Here is a 15590-nt window from a genome sequence, read left to right as displayed (position 1 = left end):
CCTCGCTCAGGTTTCGGTTCATACACAGGAATGTCCTTGCTCACTTGACGAACCACTGTATGTACAACATCTTCCCAGTGGCTTCTCAGTTTGCCAGGACCTCCGCGTGGAGTCAAGTTCCTTACTAAAACACGATCACCGGGCAACAGGGTAGAATACTTCAGCTTACTGTCATAAAGTCGCTTACTTCGAACACCAGCTTTGTTTACATTCTCTCGTGTGGTCTCATATGCATCTTTCATACCTTCTTTCCACTTTTGCATGTTGCTCTGATGGTTACCATCACCTTGATCATCATTTGAGGATAAACTGAATAACATGTCCACTGGTAACCGTGGTGACCGTCCATAAAGTAAGTAAAAAGGGGAAAATCCTGTCACTTCACTTTTCGTTGCATTGTAAGCATAAACCAGTTTGTTTAAGGAGTCTTTCCAGTTACTCTTCTGTTTCTCAGTGAGTGTTTTCAACATCTGAATCAAAGTCCGGTTAAACCGCTCACATTGTCCGTTTCCCATTGGATGATATGGTGTTGTCCTTGAGCCTGCTACTCCACAATACTCTTTTAGTTGGGCAAAAAGCTGGTTCTGGAATTCCCCACCCTGGTCATGGTGAAGTCTCTGGGGGAATCCATACTTTAAAGCGTAGTCATTAAAGATTTTGTCTGCTGCTGTTTTACCAGACTTGTTTGTGGTAGCATAAACCTGGGCAAAACGTGTAAAATGATCGACAAGAACAAGTACATACTCGTAGCCGCCCTTACATTTGTCTAAATGTAAAAAATCAACAGAAACAAGCTCAAAAGGCTGAGTAGTAACAATGTTTGTGAGCGGTGCTCTTGTCTCGCGGCTTGGTTTCTTGTTCTTAAGACACACACACTTTCTCAGTACATAGTCTTCGATTTCTTTTTGCATGAAGGGCCAGTAAGAACGATCCCTTATCAAAGAAGTGGTTCTATCTACACCATGGTGACCCATCTCATCATGTAGTTCTTTTAACACTGTTGACCTATGCTTCCCAGGTAGAACAAGCTGTTTTCTGGTTTTTGTTTGTCTGTATAAAACACCTTTGTCATTAAACTGTAACTTGTCCCACTCTCTCAAAAGACACACAACTTGTTGATTAAGCTGTTTAAGTTCTGAACCTGATGGTTTTGTCTCTGTCAATTTATATTTCACAATCTGTCCGATAATAGGATCAGTTTCTTGGTCTTGTTTGATCTGTCCTACAGTAAGTGGAGCTATGGGCATGCTCACTGACACTGTGGCACTCTTAGCTGAAATACCCATAGACCAAGCTGCGCTAGATTCATCTTGATGGTCAATTGCCTGTGTTGTTGCACTAATGGCATCATATGACATTTCTTTTGAACACTTCTCCATATAAGTTTCCATGTCTAAAGGCATCCTAGACAGACTGTCTGCATCTATATTCTCTCTACCAGGACGATACTTCACTGTGAAATGGAAATCGGCAAGTTCTGCAACCCATCTACATCCTGTTGCATTTAACTTAGCTGTAGACAAAACATAAGTAAGCGGATTGTTGTCACTAAACACAGTGAAAAATGGTGCATAGTACAAGTAATCACGAAACTTATCCGTAATAGCCCATTTAAGAGCTAGAAATTCTAACTTGCCTGAGTGTAAGTTGTAGTTTTTCTCAGCTGCGGTTAGAGTTCTAGACCCATATGCTATAACACGGAGTTTGCCATTCTGTCTCTGATACAATACAGCTCCTAGACCTTGGTTCGAGGCATCTGTATGTAAAACGAAGGGTTGTGTAAAGTCTGGAAAACCTAGAACAGGAGGCTGAACTAAACAGTCTATCAACTGCTCTAAGACTGACTGTTGTACATCACTCCACTGAATAGGGGTACTTGAGGGCACATTGTTGTTCTGTTTCATTGTCTTTTTCCTTATTCTCGACTGAGTCTCTGTTTTCAAAGGAGCTTTAAGCAAGTCATACAAGGGACTAGCAATACGAGAGAAATCTTTGATGTACTGCCTGTAGTAGCTTAAAAGTCCTAGTATTGCTCTGAGCTCACCAACAGTACCTGGCTGCTTGTCTTTCAGGGCTCTCACTGCAGCTGTATCTGCCGGGTCCATTTTGCTTCCTTCAGCAGAAACAATCCTGCCGAGATACCTCACTTCTGGTTTGAAAAGGTCACATTTTCGGGGTTTGAGTTTTATTCCATTGCCTCTAAGACGCTTTAAAACTCTCCTGACGTCCTCAACGTGGTCCTCAAAAGTCCTGCTAAACACAAGAATGTCATCGAGATAAGGAACGCATATCTCGTCCCGCAGTCCTTCTAGGCATTGCTCCATACCCCGCTGGAACGCAGCTGGCGCATTCATGAGGCCGAAAGGAATCCTTATCCATTCGTAAAGGCCCCAGGGGGTCACAAAGGCGGTTAGATGTCTGCTCTCCTTGGACACGAACCCCTGGTGATACGCCTTACCCTGGTCCAGTAATGAAAAAATTGTGTTCCCCCCAGGCTGTCCATCACGTCCTGTACCCGGGGTATGGGGTGTCGATCTGGGTGTGTCTTACGATTCAGCTCCCTGTAATCAATACATAAACGTAGCGAACCGTCCTTCTTTCTTACACAGACAACAGGAGATGAATAAGAGGAAGTAGACTTTTCCACCCATCCCTGTGCTATCAAGTCCTGTAAGTAGTCCTTCATCTCCCTGTACAGTGGCTTTGGTACAGAAAGATATGTTTTCGAAACTGGCTCAGTGTCCTTTAGCAAAATGTCCATTTGCAGATTCTTCACACACCCAATGTCATTGTCAGTTTTTGAAAAGGATGCAGATTCCTCTCTTAACATCTGCTGAATTGTCTTTCTTTTATTTTCATCCAGATGAGACAAGTCCACAGGAGGGTCCCATTGCTCACTTGTGGGAGTGCATCCTGAAGCCTCCTGGACATTGATCTTGTTGATGGCCGCAGACAGAAGGTCTTTACTGAAGATGTTAGCAGGATAGACAGACCCCACTGACTGCACAGTACCAATAGTGGTTCTCCCTGATAATGTAATGTCATGGTTGGTAGGGTTCTGCACACTTACAGTTATCTTTGGAGCGAACCCTGCTTTCACCGAAACCAGCGTGTCACAAAATTCTAACCCATCTGACCATTGTGGGTTTTCAAAAGGTTCAAAAATCAGTGTAATGTCCTCTTTAAATGGCTTAGCCTGTACCCTACATTCAATAAACACTGAACTCTGGCTAGGTACAGTCACTCTCTCGTTTCTTGTTTTCACATTGTACTCATGTGCTTGTCCCACACTAACTGCTTTTATGAAAGTTGTAGCTTTGTTCTTCTTTAGTTGTGGAAAAGCTAATTTTACTGCTTTCAAAAGTTTCTCTTTTTCACCTGAGTTAGTTTCATCCCTCATACTTTCTGATACCAAGTGCTCGATAACATTGAACCCAATAATTGGACACTGCTGTTGGTTACCTTTAAGCACAAGAACCGGTATGAGTAACTCAGAGTCACTAGCAGTAAGTTTAAATGGTATCTCAACCCATCCCACAAATGGCATGTCTGTACCATTAGCTGCTTCAAGTTGAAGGGGTTCGCTTGGGTCAATAATCTCACTCACATTTCTCAGTCGTACCTCAGGTAAGTTAATGTTCTTCCATGACTCATCAATAGCACAAACCTGTGAACCAGAGTCCCAAAGTGCTTCAACCTTGTTTTTACCCAAAAAGCATCTAATGAGACATTTACTTCCCACTAACTGCCTGACTGAAGGTATTTTGTCTTTTTCACACATCTTACTTTTGACTTGTTTCACAGAAAACCTCCTATTTCCCTTCTGAATACTACCACAAGAGTAGGGCTTACATTTAGTTTTGTGTATGGGCCAGTGTTCCCCTTGGCACTTTTTGGAACAGTAGAGGGCGCTCTTACACACAGAACAACATTTGAAACTTTGAATTTCACCTTGTATAGCACAACTGTAACAACACAGGGACCTTTTAATGTCACTGGTCACACCATGTCCCGTTGGAGTGACCTCCCCTAGTTTAAAGAGTTACCTTTTGCTGATTTAACTGGCCTTGGTGCTTTACAGCCAGCTCGAAAATGCTCACTGCTCCCACACCTAAAACAGTGCTGACAAAACTCTTCACCTGTTTGAATACAAATAAAACACCTTTGCTGTGGCCGGGGCGTGTAGAAACGCTGAGGGGCGAAGCGCTGCTGGAACTGTGCAGTGCCTCTCATCGATGCAAAGCCAGGTTCTGGGTGGTATGGCTGAAGAGCTGCTCGGGAGTGCTGCTGGAAGGCCGGAGGGGCCCGCTGTGGGTAGTAGTGCTGAGCAGTTGGATCCAGTTGGTATGGTGGATATGATGTGAAGATCTGCGCTGGGTAGTGGTCCTCAGGTCCTCCGCTGGTGAGTTGTGTCGTGGTTGTAGACTTTTGCATGGACTCTCTGATTTGGGACACTTCCGCTCGCAGGTCCTCTAACAGCACCATCCCCGACCGCATCTCTTTAATCTCTGACAGCAGATCAGATGTTGAGACAGCTGGGTTTTGTTTCTGGACAGTCTTTTTCTCAACAGGTGCCGGGGTGTCACTGGGCTGGACAGCATGCACAGCGGTGGTTCGCTGGGGAACAGTCTGTTTCTTCTTGTCTTGTCGTTCTTTTTCATTTGCACATGCTACATTTACTTTCTCAAGCAAAACTTCATCAGAGGTGGCGGGCTGAAGAAGGTAGGGCTGCATGTCATTCTTTACATTGTCACTTTGCAAACCTGTTAAGATGGTGTGCAGGAATAAACTTTGAACCAGGGCGGGATCATATTTTAAACCTGACTCAGCCTCCTGAGATGCAAAGAGAATCTTTTGACGAAGGTCCATAGCTCTCAGAAGGAAGTTTTGCGGCGTTTCTTTACTGCTCTGTACCTCAGATGAAAGCTGCTTATACAGTTCAGTAGCCCCTCTCTCCCGATAGTGAGACCTTAGGATTCTCCGCAGGGCGGGAAGAGTCAGATCACTTTTGCCTTCCAGGTAACTTCTAAGCTGCAAACCAGGTGTAATGGCACGAGTCACTGCGTCAATTATTTCGTCCTCTTGGTAGCCCTTACTGTGCCCACTTTCAATCTGCCTGGCCAAACTTGAAAATGTGAGCTTGTCCTTTTGTCCTGGCTCACCTATTTGGCCTGATATCTTAAAGTCTTTGCGCCACATGGCATTTTCTTGGGGCATTGGCACTCTTCTTTTTATTGGTGTGTTTTGAAGGCTCACTTTCTTACTCATTAGCTGACTCATTGCTTCTTCTTTAGCTTGTAGTGTACTTCGTAGGACATTTACCTCTTTCTGTAGGTCTTCTCTCTCTTTATCTTCACCTGATAGCTCTAACTCTGGCATCTTTAAACTTTCAATCAAGTCTTTGATACTGAGCAAATCAGAAATCCCCTCGTCTTCAAGCTCAGCTAACTCATCTCTTCCCACATAGCTCACGATAAAAGTGATTAGCTGGCCTCGAGTTTTTTCTTCAAGCTTCTCATTTTCAAGTCCAGATATGTTTAATTCGTTGCAAATCTTTAGCAGTTGTTCAATATTCAGTCCATATAAAGCTCCTGTAACTTCGAGCTGCACTTTCTCCAGCTCTGACTCCATTTTCATCAGAGAATTTGACACAAAACAGTTCAACTTGGCTTCTGTTAGCTTTGTGATAAGATGGTGTCCTCTAGTGGTGGCTGTGCTCACTAGTAGATACAACCTGCTGCACGTGCTGACAGAGCTGCGGTGAATGCCTGAGGTGCGTCGTGTCTCCGATGCTAGCTTGGCATGCTAGGGTTCGATAGGGATATTCAGCTTGAGCTCCCACTTACTTCTGGTGGATTTTTCACTCACTAAATATCCCAGCGGTGCCTCCAAATGTTGTACCCTCTGCTCCACGATTTTGGGAGAGGTTGGTGGAACTTTTTCCTAAAACTTAAGAGAGAGACGAGACGTGCGTCCTTTCTCCATTTTGTTTTATTCAAAAAAGCACAGAGCTAAAACAGTGCAGGCAGGAACACAACTCCAGACCAAAGCAATCGATCATGTATCATCAACCTCTAAATCATTTGTAAATATGTAAATAGTTTCTATATCTTTAGTACAGTTTTACCATTTTAAATGTAACAATCATGTAAACGAAAAAATTATGGATAATAGATCCTTTTTAACTTGTTTTTAACTGATAATTGACTCATCATAAACTCTGCTTTCAGCTTTTAAACCTGTGTATAATACACTTTTAATACCTTAACCATTTCTAATCTTTTCTAAATCGATTTTTTAACCTGTCACAGTCACGCCCCTCCCGCTCCGGTGCTCTGGCTCATCAGCCTAAAGTCAAGCGGCTGTGCTGAGAGCACAGCCGGCTCGAATGAGCAATCAAGCGCTGCTCAAAAGCCTGGCTCTGCCAACAGCACTCTGCTGGGCCATTGAATGCAATCCTATGTCAGACACACATTCCGGTTGGACTCCTCGTGGACTGCATGCCGCACTCCGTTTCATACACGCCGCACTCTGCCACGAGCACACCGCTCTCTGGATTACCTTACCGGCTTCGTCTTCCCTCTTCACCCTGGAATCCCTTGCCCAATCTGCACCCCTCCTCCATCAACTCCCAGTCTGCCTACTGCTCAGTTCTCACCACGTCTCCGCCACCGTCTTCCTCAGCTCTGCTTCCCACCTCATCTCCCGACTCCCCTCCCAGACACTATGTGAGTTCCTCTCCCTCGTTAGTATTAGTTTAGTTTTCATCGCGGTCCCAGGCCGCCGCCCTTAGTTAGTTCTGTTTAGTTTTCCCCGTTCTGTTTATTCTCCGTACCTCCCATAAGGAGCGTCTCCCTCTGTTATTTTCTGTTTAATAAATTATTTTGTAATTCACCTGTCTGTCTGTGCCTGCTGCTTGGGTTCACACCATCCAGTTTCGTGACAGAATGGCCCACCCAACCAAGAACCCAGCAGGCTTCCCAGACTATCTAGACCTGCCCTTGTCCCCCATCAGCCCCTGGGACATTTTTTGAAACCACAGAATCATATGATTTTTAGATGGACATGTTTGTCCTGCTGCAGGCATGGAAAAGGCCGGCTGGGCAGGCATACAAAGATATGGCGGTGGCAATGGGACGCAAGATGGCTTTTCGAAAACCATGGGTGGTTCCCTACCTACCCAGCGACCTCCTGCGCTTCCTGTGCACGCCAATTAGCCTGCCCAGCCTGCTGCTCCATTCCTCGTCCCTGGTTCCTGCCCAGGAGGGGTCTTGTGCTGCCTCCGCTCCCGAGCGGGTCGACGCCGTTTCAGTTCTCGAGCGGGTCGGCACCGTTTCAACCCCGGCTGAGGAGAGGCCCCATGTCTCCTCCCTCCCAGTTGAGGAGAGGCCCTGAGCCGTTCCACTCCCTCCGGCTGAGGAGAGGCCCCGTGCTGCCTCACTCCCTCCAGCTGAGGAGAGGCCCCGTGTCACCTCACTCTCTTCGGTTCCTGTGGGGCCCATTGCCCCGTCTTTTGTCCTCGAGGGGGCCATCGCCCCGTCTCCGGCCCTTGTGGGCCCTGCAGCCTTGAAGAGGCGTAAAGCCTCCCCAGCGCCCTCCGAGAGGCATAAAGCCTCCCTGGCGCCCTCTGAGAGGCGTAAAGCCTCCCCGGCGCCCTTGAAGGAGCTAAAAGCTCCCACCGCGGCCTTGAAGGAGCTAGAAGCTCCCACCGCGGCCTTAAAGGAGCAAGAAGCTTCCCCTGCAGCGTCTAAGGAGCAAGAAGCTCCCCCTCGGCAGCCTTGAGGGGGCATAGCGTCTCCCCCAATGCCTGAAGAGACTCAGTGCCACCCCAACACCAAGTTGTCCCCCTGCAGTGGCCACTCCAACACCCTGTGGTTCCCCTGCAGTGGTAATCTCCCCTGTCCTGTCCCCAGTCCTGTTCCCTGTGGGGTTCCCAATCCCTACTCCAGTTCTGTCCCCATTTCCGGGTCTAGTTCAGTTTCCAGTCCGGCTCCCTGAGAGGGCCCCAGTCATGTGTCCAGCCCTGTCCTCTGTCCTGCCCCCCAAGGGGTCCCCAGTCCTGAATTCAGTCCTGTCCTCAGCCCTGCCCCCGGAGGGGCCCCCCGTCCCAGCTCCAGTTCAGCCCCGGGGGGGCCTTCCGTCCCGGCTCCAGTTCAGCCCCAGGAGGGGCCTCCGGCTCCAGCCCCATTCCCAGAGAGGCCTCCGGCTCCAGCTCCACCCCCGGAGGGGTCCCCGACTCCGGCTCCAGCCCTGCCCCAGGAGGGGCCTCCGGCTCCAGCTCCGCCCCTGGAGCAGCCCTCGGCTCCAGCTCCGCCCCTGGAGCGGCCCCTGGCTCCGACTCCAGCTCCGCCCCTGGAGGGGTCCCCAGCTCCAGCTCCGCCCATGCTTGGGTTCACACCGTCCGGTTTCATGACAGAGGTAACACAGAAGCAGCCATCTTTGTTTTTGTTTTTTTTTGTTTTACCATGACCATTTGGAGACTCCATATTAAAGAAAGATACCAGTCATAGCTAATCTATTTTTGACTAAATGTAGAAGGCAGAAAATGTCTGTATTCATAATTTGTTATGCTTCCTAGTCATTATGAGTCTTGAAGTGAAAGGAAGATTTTAAGTGATGCTTACAGATTTAGAAATTGAGTGTAGGGAGGAGGCTGGGGTAGATGGATGGGTTTATAACAGTTAAAGACATAGTATGGTGAACCAGTGTTTGTTTGCTCTGTTCGAGTAGCAGTCAATTTTTTTAAAACCCTGATCATGATGGTTTAAAATTTCACAATTTTTGCAAAAGTCTTCAAACCTTAATGAACTAAATGTTTATAAACTAGAACTACAATACGTCTCCAACTTTAACAAAACAGTTACTTTAATCCAAACCACATTCTTTTCTTAAAAATGGCTTTTGTGCCTACATTTAATCAAACATTTTAAATGCAGCATTGGATTAAAAAGGATATATTTTTGAAATACTGATTCTGGTTTTGGACTTTGTTCTACACCAAACAGTAAAAAGAGGTTTTTTCTTTCTTACCTACAACGACCATAGCTCTGCGATTCTCTTTTCGCAGGAAGTAGTCGAGGAAGCGCACAGTGCAGGTCATAGCTAAGTCCTTAAAGGCCAAGGTGTCTCCATGAAAGAGCTCCAAGACAAACAAACCGTTCTTCAGTCGGACAATTCTGACAACCTCAGGCACAGAGAAACCAGACAGGGCTTCACCCACTAGGACTGTGAGATGGAAACACACAGAGAGGAAGCTGTTCGATTACAAATTTAGTTGTTTTGCATCCATCAGCTGAAAGATTCATTGACTAATTGCTGCAACTCTATTCTGCAACCTCTGTTCAGAAATTCAGAAAATTCTAAAAATGCTATGACCTGGCTTTGGTTACCTAGTTCACACTAATAGTATGACTTCCGTTCAAGATTTACTTTGATCTCCTGTTATGATTCCTTTACACATCTTTTACTGCCAAACTGCATGTTGTGATCGTAGTGAATATTCCCCCAGCTCACCTTCAAGATCATCTCTGGGGATCAACTGAGTGGGAATGAACAATGAGGCAACCTCCACCACCAGTTTAGTGTAAGGCAGCCCCTTCCAGCACCTCAGGGTGTCTGAGCTAAGTACAGGCAAACTCTCTGGCATGAACATCCCTCCGTCTGGTGCGAAGCCTGAGAACAGTACATCCCGGAAGTCCCATCCATGGACCCCACCACGAGTACTACAGTACTTCATTTCGCAAGCCTGTCAACAAAGAGTCACACATCTGCCAGAGCTGCCATTCACACTTCACTTGTGAAGTAACATGGTTATAGTAACTAAAAAGGACAGCATAAAAATGAATATGAAATTAATCAAATTTAACATCTGTTTCACAAAGTTATGATATACACTACCGTTCAAAAGTTTGAGGTCACCCAGGCAATTTCATGTTTCCCATGAAAACTCACACCTTTATTCATGTGCTAACATAATTACACAAGGGTTTTCTAATCATCAGTTAGCCTTTCAATACCAATAGCTAGCACAATGTAGCATTAGAACACAGGTGTGATGGTTGCTGGAAATGTTCCTCTGTACCCCTGTATAGATATTCCTTCAAAAAACCTGCAGTTTCCAGCTAGAATAGTTATTTACCACATTAACAATGTCTGGACTGTATTTCTGATTCATTTAATGTTATCTTCATTGAAAAAAATGCTTTTCTTTCAAAAATAAGGACATTTCTAAGTGAGCCTAAACTTTTGAAAGGTAGTGTAAAAGAATGTAGAACTTCATACAAACTTGTTTGCCCATGAGTTTGAGCAGTTATTATTTTGAACCATGCCGTAACTCTTAGGTTTGCGATGTAGTTGAAAATTAACAAATATCGCTGTCAAAGTTTGACATTACGAAAGCTCCTGGCTTCACACTAGCTAATATAAAGATAATAGCATAAATAACAAAAACAATGAACTGGTAAAGACAATGAAAAGAGCATGCACAATACCTACTTACCTCTTGTAACAAAAGTGATTAAAACTGATTAATCAGCAGGTACAGAAGACTTGGTACCAGGCGTTGCTGATTTGTAGTTAATGCCTGCTAAACTAAGAGGCATAGATCTTTTGACAAGCTGATGACCCTGACGAGAAAGATAAAAGTTGAACTTTGAAACAACCTTTATTCTGAAGTCTAACCATCTTACTTCAGATATTCTATCCATTATTGGCGTCTCCTGGGTTTTCTTGGACATCTGCATTCAAACCAATTTCAAATTTCACACAATATACATATTACACTTCCACAGTAGACTATGAGGGGCCGTACAAGACTTAATTCATTCTCGTCCTCTCACACACATATATTTTCTCTCATATTCACATACATTCTCCTGTGACACACATACATTCTCCTTTCACATACATACATTCTCCTTTCACACACATATATTTTCACTCTCTTACACGCATACATTCTCCTCTCACACACATACATTCTCCTTTCACACACATATATTTTCCTTGCACACACATACATTCTTCTTTCACATACATATATTTTAATATTCACGTGCACACACATTCTGCTTTCACATACATACATTTTCACTCATGCACACACATACATTCTCCTCTCACATGCATATATTGTCACACTTGCACGTACATACATTCTCCTTTCACATTCATACATTCTCCTAAATAAATAGACATATATGTATATGTACAAAGAAAATATATGCATGAAAGAGAAGAATGTATGTATGTAAGAGGAGAATGTAGGTGTGTGAGAGGAGAATGTATGTATGTGCGAGAGAGAATAGTGGAAAAGGAAGTAAGTATAGTGGAAAAGGAAGTCCATCGTTTTTTGCGCTGTGATTGACTGAAAAGCTCAAGTGGGCGGTGATGTTCAGGTAATGGTTACATTTCAGGTGGAGAGGAGCATAGATATATACAAACACTAGATGGCTCATGAGCGCTGTCAGCCTATGGGGAGCAACGTCGCCACATGGCGGCCATCTTGGGACAGGGCTGCTCGATCACTCATAACATTAAAGTCAATGGAGCATGGATTTTAAAATCACTGTAGATTGCTCAATTTTCAACCGATTTTACAACAGCTTGGTTTGTTATAAACGTCAGAGATGTACTTGTTTTACTGCTTACATAAGAATAATTAAAACCATTGAATTCATATAATAATGAACACAGATATCAGCTTTTTTCAGCATAAATGGATGTAAATGTAATTTTATTATTTAGCATTGCACTTTTTTATTACTATCAGCTTTCTAATGCACAGATAAAAACAAAGCTCAACCAAAATCAATGCACAACAAAAAGAGATGATGTCTTTTCTTTTCATGAACCTGGTGCCTACATTACCCACAATGCATTTCGGCTGCAGGCTAACTAATCCAGGCATAGATGTATACAAACAATAAGTCTAAGGTCTCAATCAAAGTCTCTTAACAAGCAAATAAATACAACCACAAAGAATGTAATTTCGCCTAAAGATTAGGTTCTCAAAAAACGTTGGTCTCAGGAAAACCTAATAATTGAAAATCAGATTGTGAGTAACACCATCTTCAATGTGAGTAGCCAAGCAGAAAAGACACACAACTATGCCACATTTTTCAAAACGAAAAGCTGCGATTTCGGAATTGAGCCTGAATCATAGCCACGTTAATAAGGTTTGTAATAAACTAAACCGTTTGTAAATTAATCAAGAATTGAGCGAGTTATGAGTGTTAAAGTGAGGAAATCATCCACCTTACCATTGACTACAGTACAGTGCGCCAGAGCAGTCCCCTGTCCTAAGATGGCCGCCAAGTGACGACGCCGCCGACTCCGTCTCGAGACATCTAGCGTTTGTATATATCTATGGAGAGGAGTCCCGAGCGCTTCAGCAAGCCATTGGGGTTTTAAGAAACATTTTGTCATCCCCAGAAACGGTCACATATTATCGTCATCGCTTGAGCAGCGGGCGACAGGTTTATCTGCACCAAACTTTACTCACAGCACTGTGGAAAGTGAGATGGGACAACTTTTCAGACCTGCAAACTTCCAAGTCGCTGCAGCGGGTCAAGCCGCTAACGCTAACGCTACACAAGGCCGAACTGGAGGATTACGTGTAGCGTTAGCGTTAGCTGCTTGTCCCGTACCCGTAGCCTGTGGCCTACGGATACGGCACTTTACCATAAATATTAATGAGACGTACATGAATATTAATGAGTCGGCTGATGAACGCGCTTTGTGATTGGCTGGTAATCCGACGTACATGAATATTAATGAGCCGGCTTGGTAATCCGAGTGATGAAGGCGCTTCCGTGATTCGAGGTGAATCTGCGTGCCGAGCCTGTCATGTCAGTCATCTGCTGTTCTCTTTTCTATCATGCATAATTTCTTATAAATATCATTATCTGACTTTTTCCACGGACAGCGATTTGGGGGCTGAAATCAGCACTACTATTAAAAATAGCAAAACTTTTTATTCACGTGACCCTGTTCTAATAAAGCACAAACAGCAAACAAAACAAATGGCAGAACTAACAGCCAGCAAACGAAAAGTATTTTTTTTACCTTCAAAAGTAGCGACAGACTATTACATATTAACAACCTAAACAAAACCCTGACGTATTTTCTATGTCTGTCAACACAGACACTGCACGTCAGTCACTTTAATGTTAGCGGACTCTGTTGAATGGCTAATTTACATCACCACAAACAAATCTCACAATATCACAGTAAATCGAGTTTGTGGTTTTTTTTAATTCATGCCGAATTAAAGAGCTGCTCCTCACCATTCACGAGTGTTTGTTTCATATTCGACATCCTTAACTTTATCTTGTAAATTAGCGTGGGAAAATGGGAACATTTGCAATGGAGTTCGTCAGCCGCTTCCACCACTGAACGCAGTAAACTAATTAATAGGAACTGGACTTCAAACAATTTAGACACGGCGTCTAAAAGCGTAAAAACTGCAATGTCTAAAGTGTGAGAGGAGACGGTGTATTTTTGGTTAAATTATACAATGTTCGCCGTCAAAGTCATTCATATAAACTGCCTGTAATGTGCAGCAAATAGTTAACCGGCACCAGCTCTTCAGTGACCTTAACGGGTCCGTACCTCCAGTACAGACGCTACGGGTACGGGTCCGTACCTCTAGTACAGATGCTACAGGTACGGGTCCGTACCTGTAGCATCAACCATGACAAAATGTTTCTTAAAACCCCAATGGCTTGCTGAAGCGCTTGGGACTCCTCTCCACCTGAAATGGTAACCGTTACCTGAACATCACCGCCCACTTGAGCTTTTCAGCCAATCACAGCGCAAAAAACGATGGACTTCCTTTTCCACTATACTTACTTCCTTTTCCACTATTCTCTCTCGCACATACATACATTCTCCTCTCACACACCTACATTCTCCTCTTACATACATACATTCTTCTCTTTCATGCATATATTTTCTTTGTACATATACATATATGTCTATTTATTTAGGAGAATGTATGAATGTGAAAGGAGAATGTATGTACGTGCAAGTGTGACAATATATGCATGTGAGAGGAGAATGTATGTGTGTGCATGAGTGAAAATGTATGTGAAAGCAGAATGTGTGTGTGCGTGAATATTAAAATATATGTATGTGAAAGAAGAATGTATGTGTGTGCAAGGAAAATATATGTGTGTGAAAGGAGAATGTATGTGTGTGAGAGGAGAATGTATGTGTGTCACAGGAGAATGTATGCGAGTATGAGAGGATGAGAATGAATTAAGTCTTGTACGGCCCCTCATAGTAGACAGTATCGTATCATATAGAGTGCCTTGTGAAAGTATTCGGCCCCCTTGAACTTTTCAACCTTTCGCCACATTTCAGGCTTCAAACATAAAGACTTAAAATTTTAATTTTTTGTCAAGAATCAACAACAAGTGGGACACAATCGTGAAGTGGAACGAAATTTATTGGATATTTTAAACTTTTTTAACAAATAAAAACCTGAAAAGTGGGGCGTGCAATATTATTCGGTCTCCTTGCATTAATACTTTGTAGCGCCACCTTTTGCTGCAATTACAGCTGCAAGTCGCTTGGGGTATGTCTCTATCAGTTTTGCACATCGAGAGACTGAAATTCTTGCCCATTCTTCCTTGCAAAACAGCTCGAGCTCAGTGAGGTTGGATGGAGAGCGTTTGTGAACAGCAGTCTTCAGCTCTGCCCACAGATTCTCCATTGGATTCAGGTCTGGACTTTGACTTGGCCATTCTAACACCTGGATACGTTTATTTGTGAACCATTCCATTGTAGATTTGGCTTTATGTTTTGGATCATTGTCCTGTTGGAAGATAAATGTCCGTCCCACTCTCAGATCTTTTGCAGACTCCAACAGGTTTTCTTCCAGAATGCTCCTGTATTTGGCTCCATTCATCTTCCCATCAATTTTAACCATCTTCCCTGTCCCTGCTGAAGAAAAGCAGGCCCAAACCATGAGGCTGCCACCACCATGTTTGACAGTGGGGATGGTGTGTTCAGGGTGATGAGCTGTGTTGCTTTTACGCCAAACATATCGTTTTGCATTGTGGCCAAAAAGTTCCATTTTGGTTTCATCTGACCAGAGCACCTTCTTCTACATGTTTGGTGTGTCTCCCAGGTGGCTTGTGGCAAACTTTAAACGAGACTTTTTATGGATATCTTTGAGAAATGGCTTTCTTCTTGCCACTCTTCCATAAAGGCCAGATTTGTGCAGTGTACGACTGATTGTTGTCCTATGGACAGACTCTCCCACCTCAGCTGTAGATCTCTGCAGTTCATCCAGAGTGATCATGGGCCTCTTGGCTGCATCTCTGATCAGTCTTCTCCTTGTTGGAGGTGAAAGTTTAGAGGGACGGCCGGGTCTTTGTAGATTTGCAGTGGTCTGATACTCCTTCCATTTCAATATGATTGCTTGCACAGTGCTCCTTGAGATGTTTAAAGCTTGGGAAATCTTTTTGTATCCAAATCCGGCTTTAAACTTCTCCACAACAGTATCTCGGACCTGCCTGGTGTGTTCCTTGGTCTTCATGATGCTCTCTGCACTTTAAACAGAACCCTGAGACTATCACAGAGCA

General features: G+C 44.1%; 1 protein-coding gene and 1 long non-coding RNA gene across 8 annotated transcripts in view; both read right to left on the bottom strand.

Moving 5' to 3' along the window:
- LOC127530785 (uncharacterized) overlaps nt 1–15590 on the bottom strand; it is a 186643-nt gene that overhangs the window by 147130 nt on the left and 23923 nt on the right. The gene's annotated exons all lie outside the window — the stretch shown is intronic.
- Nucleotides 1–15590, bottom strand: part of thnsl2 (threonine synthase-like 2) — a 46021-nt gene that overhangs the window by 12069 nt on the left and 18362 nt on the right. The window contains exons 2-4 of one of the 4 annotated variants that reach the window (XM_022218120.2): nt 10499–10625; nt 9514–9745; nt 9031–9225 (exon numbers count right to left, since the gene is read on the bottom strand). In XM_022218120.2, the coding sequence (XP_022073812.1) occupies nt 9031–9225; nt 9514–9736 (418 nt within the window). In that variant the 5' untranslated portion in view covers nt 9737–9745; nt 10499–10625. Of the gene's footprint in view, nt 1–9030; nt 9226–9513; nt 9746–10498; nt 10626–12260; nt 12453–15590 lie in introns of those variants that run through there. The other 3 variants (XM_051938238.1, XM_022218121.2, XM_051938239.1) reach the window with 3 other exon arrangements.

This window comes from Acanthochromis polyacanthus, chromosome 18 (genome assembly GCF_021347895.1).
Source record: "Acanthochromis polyacanthus isolate Apoly-LR-REF ecotype Palm Island chromosome 18, KAUST_Apoly_ChrSc, whole genome shotgun sequence".
In the NCBI taxonomy this organism is placed as follows: domain Eukaryota; kingdom Metazoa; phylum Chordata; class Actinopteri; family Pomacentridae; genus Acanthochromis; species Acanthochromis polyacanthus.
The sequence above is the reverse complement of the archived record's forward strand: the minus strand, read 5'-3'. Positions and strand labels throughout refer to the sequence as shown.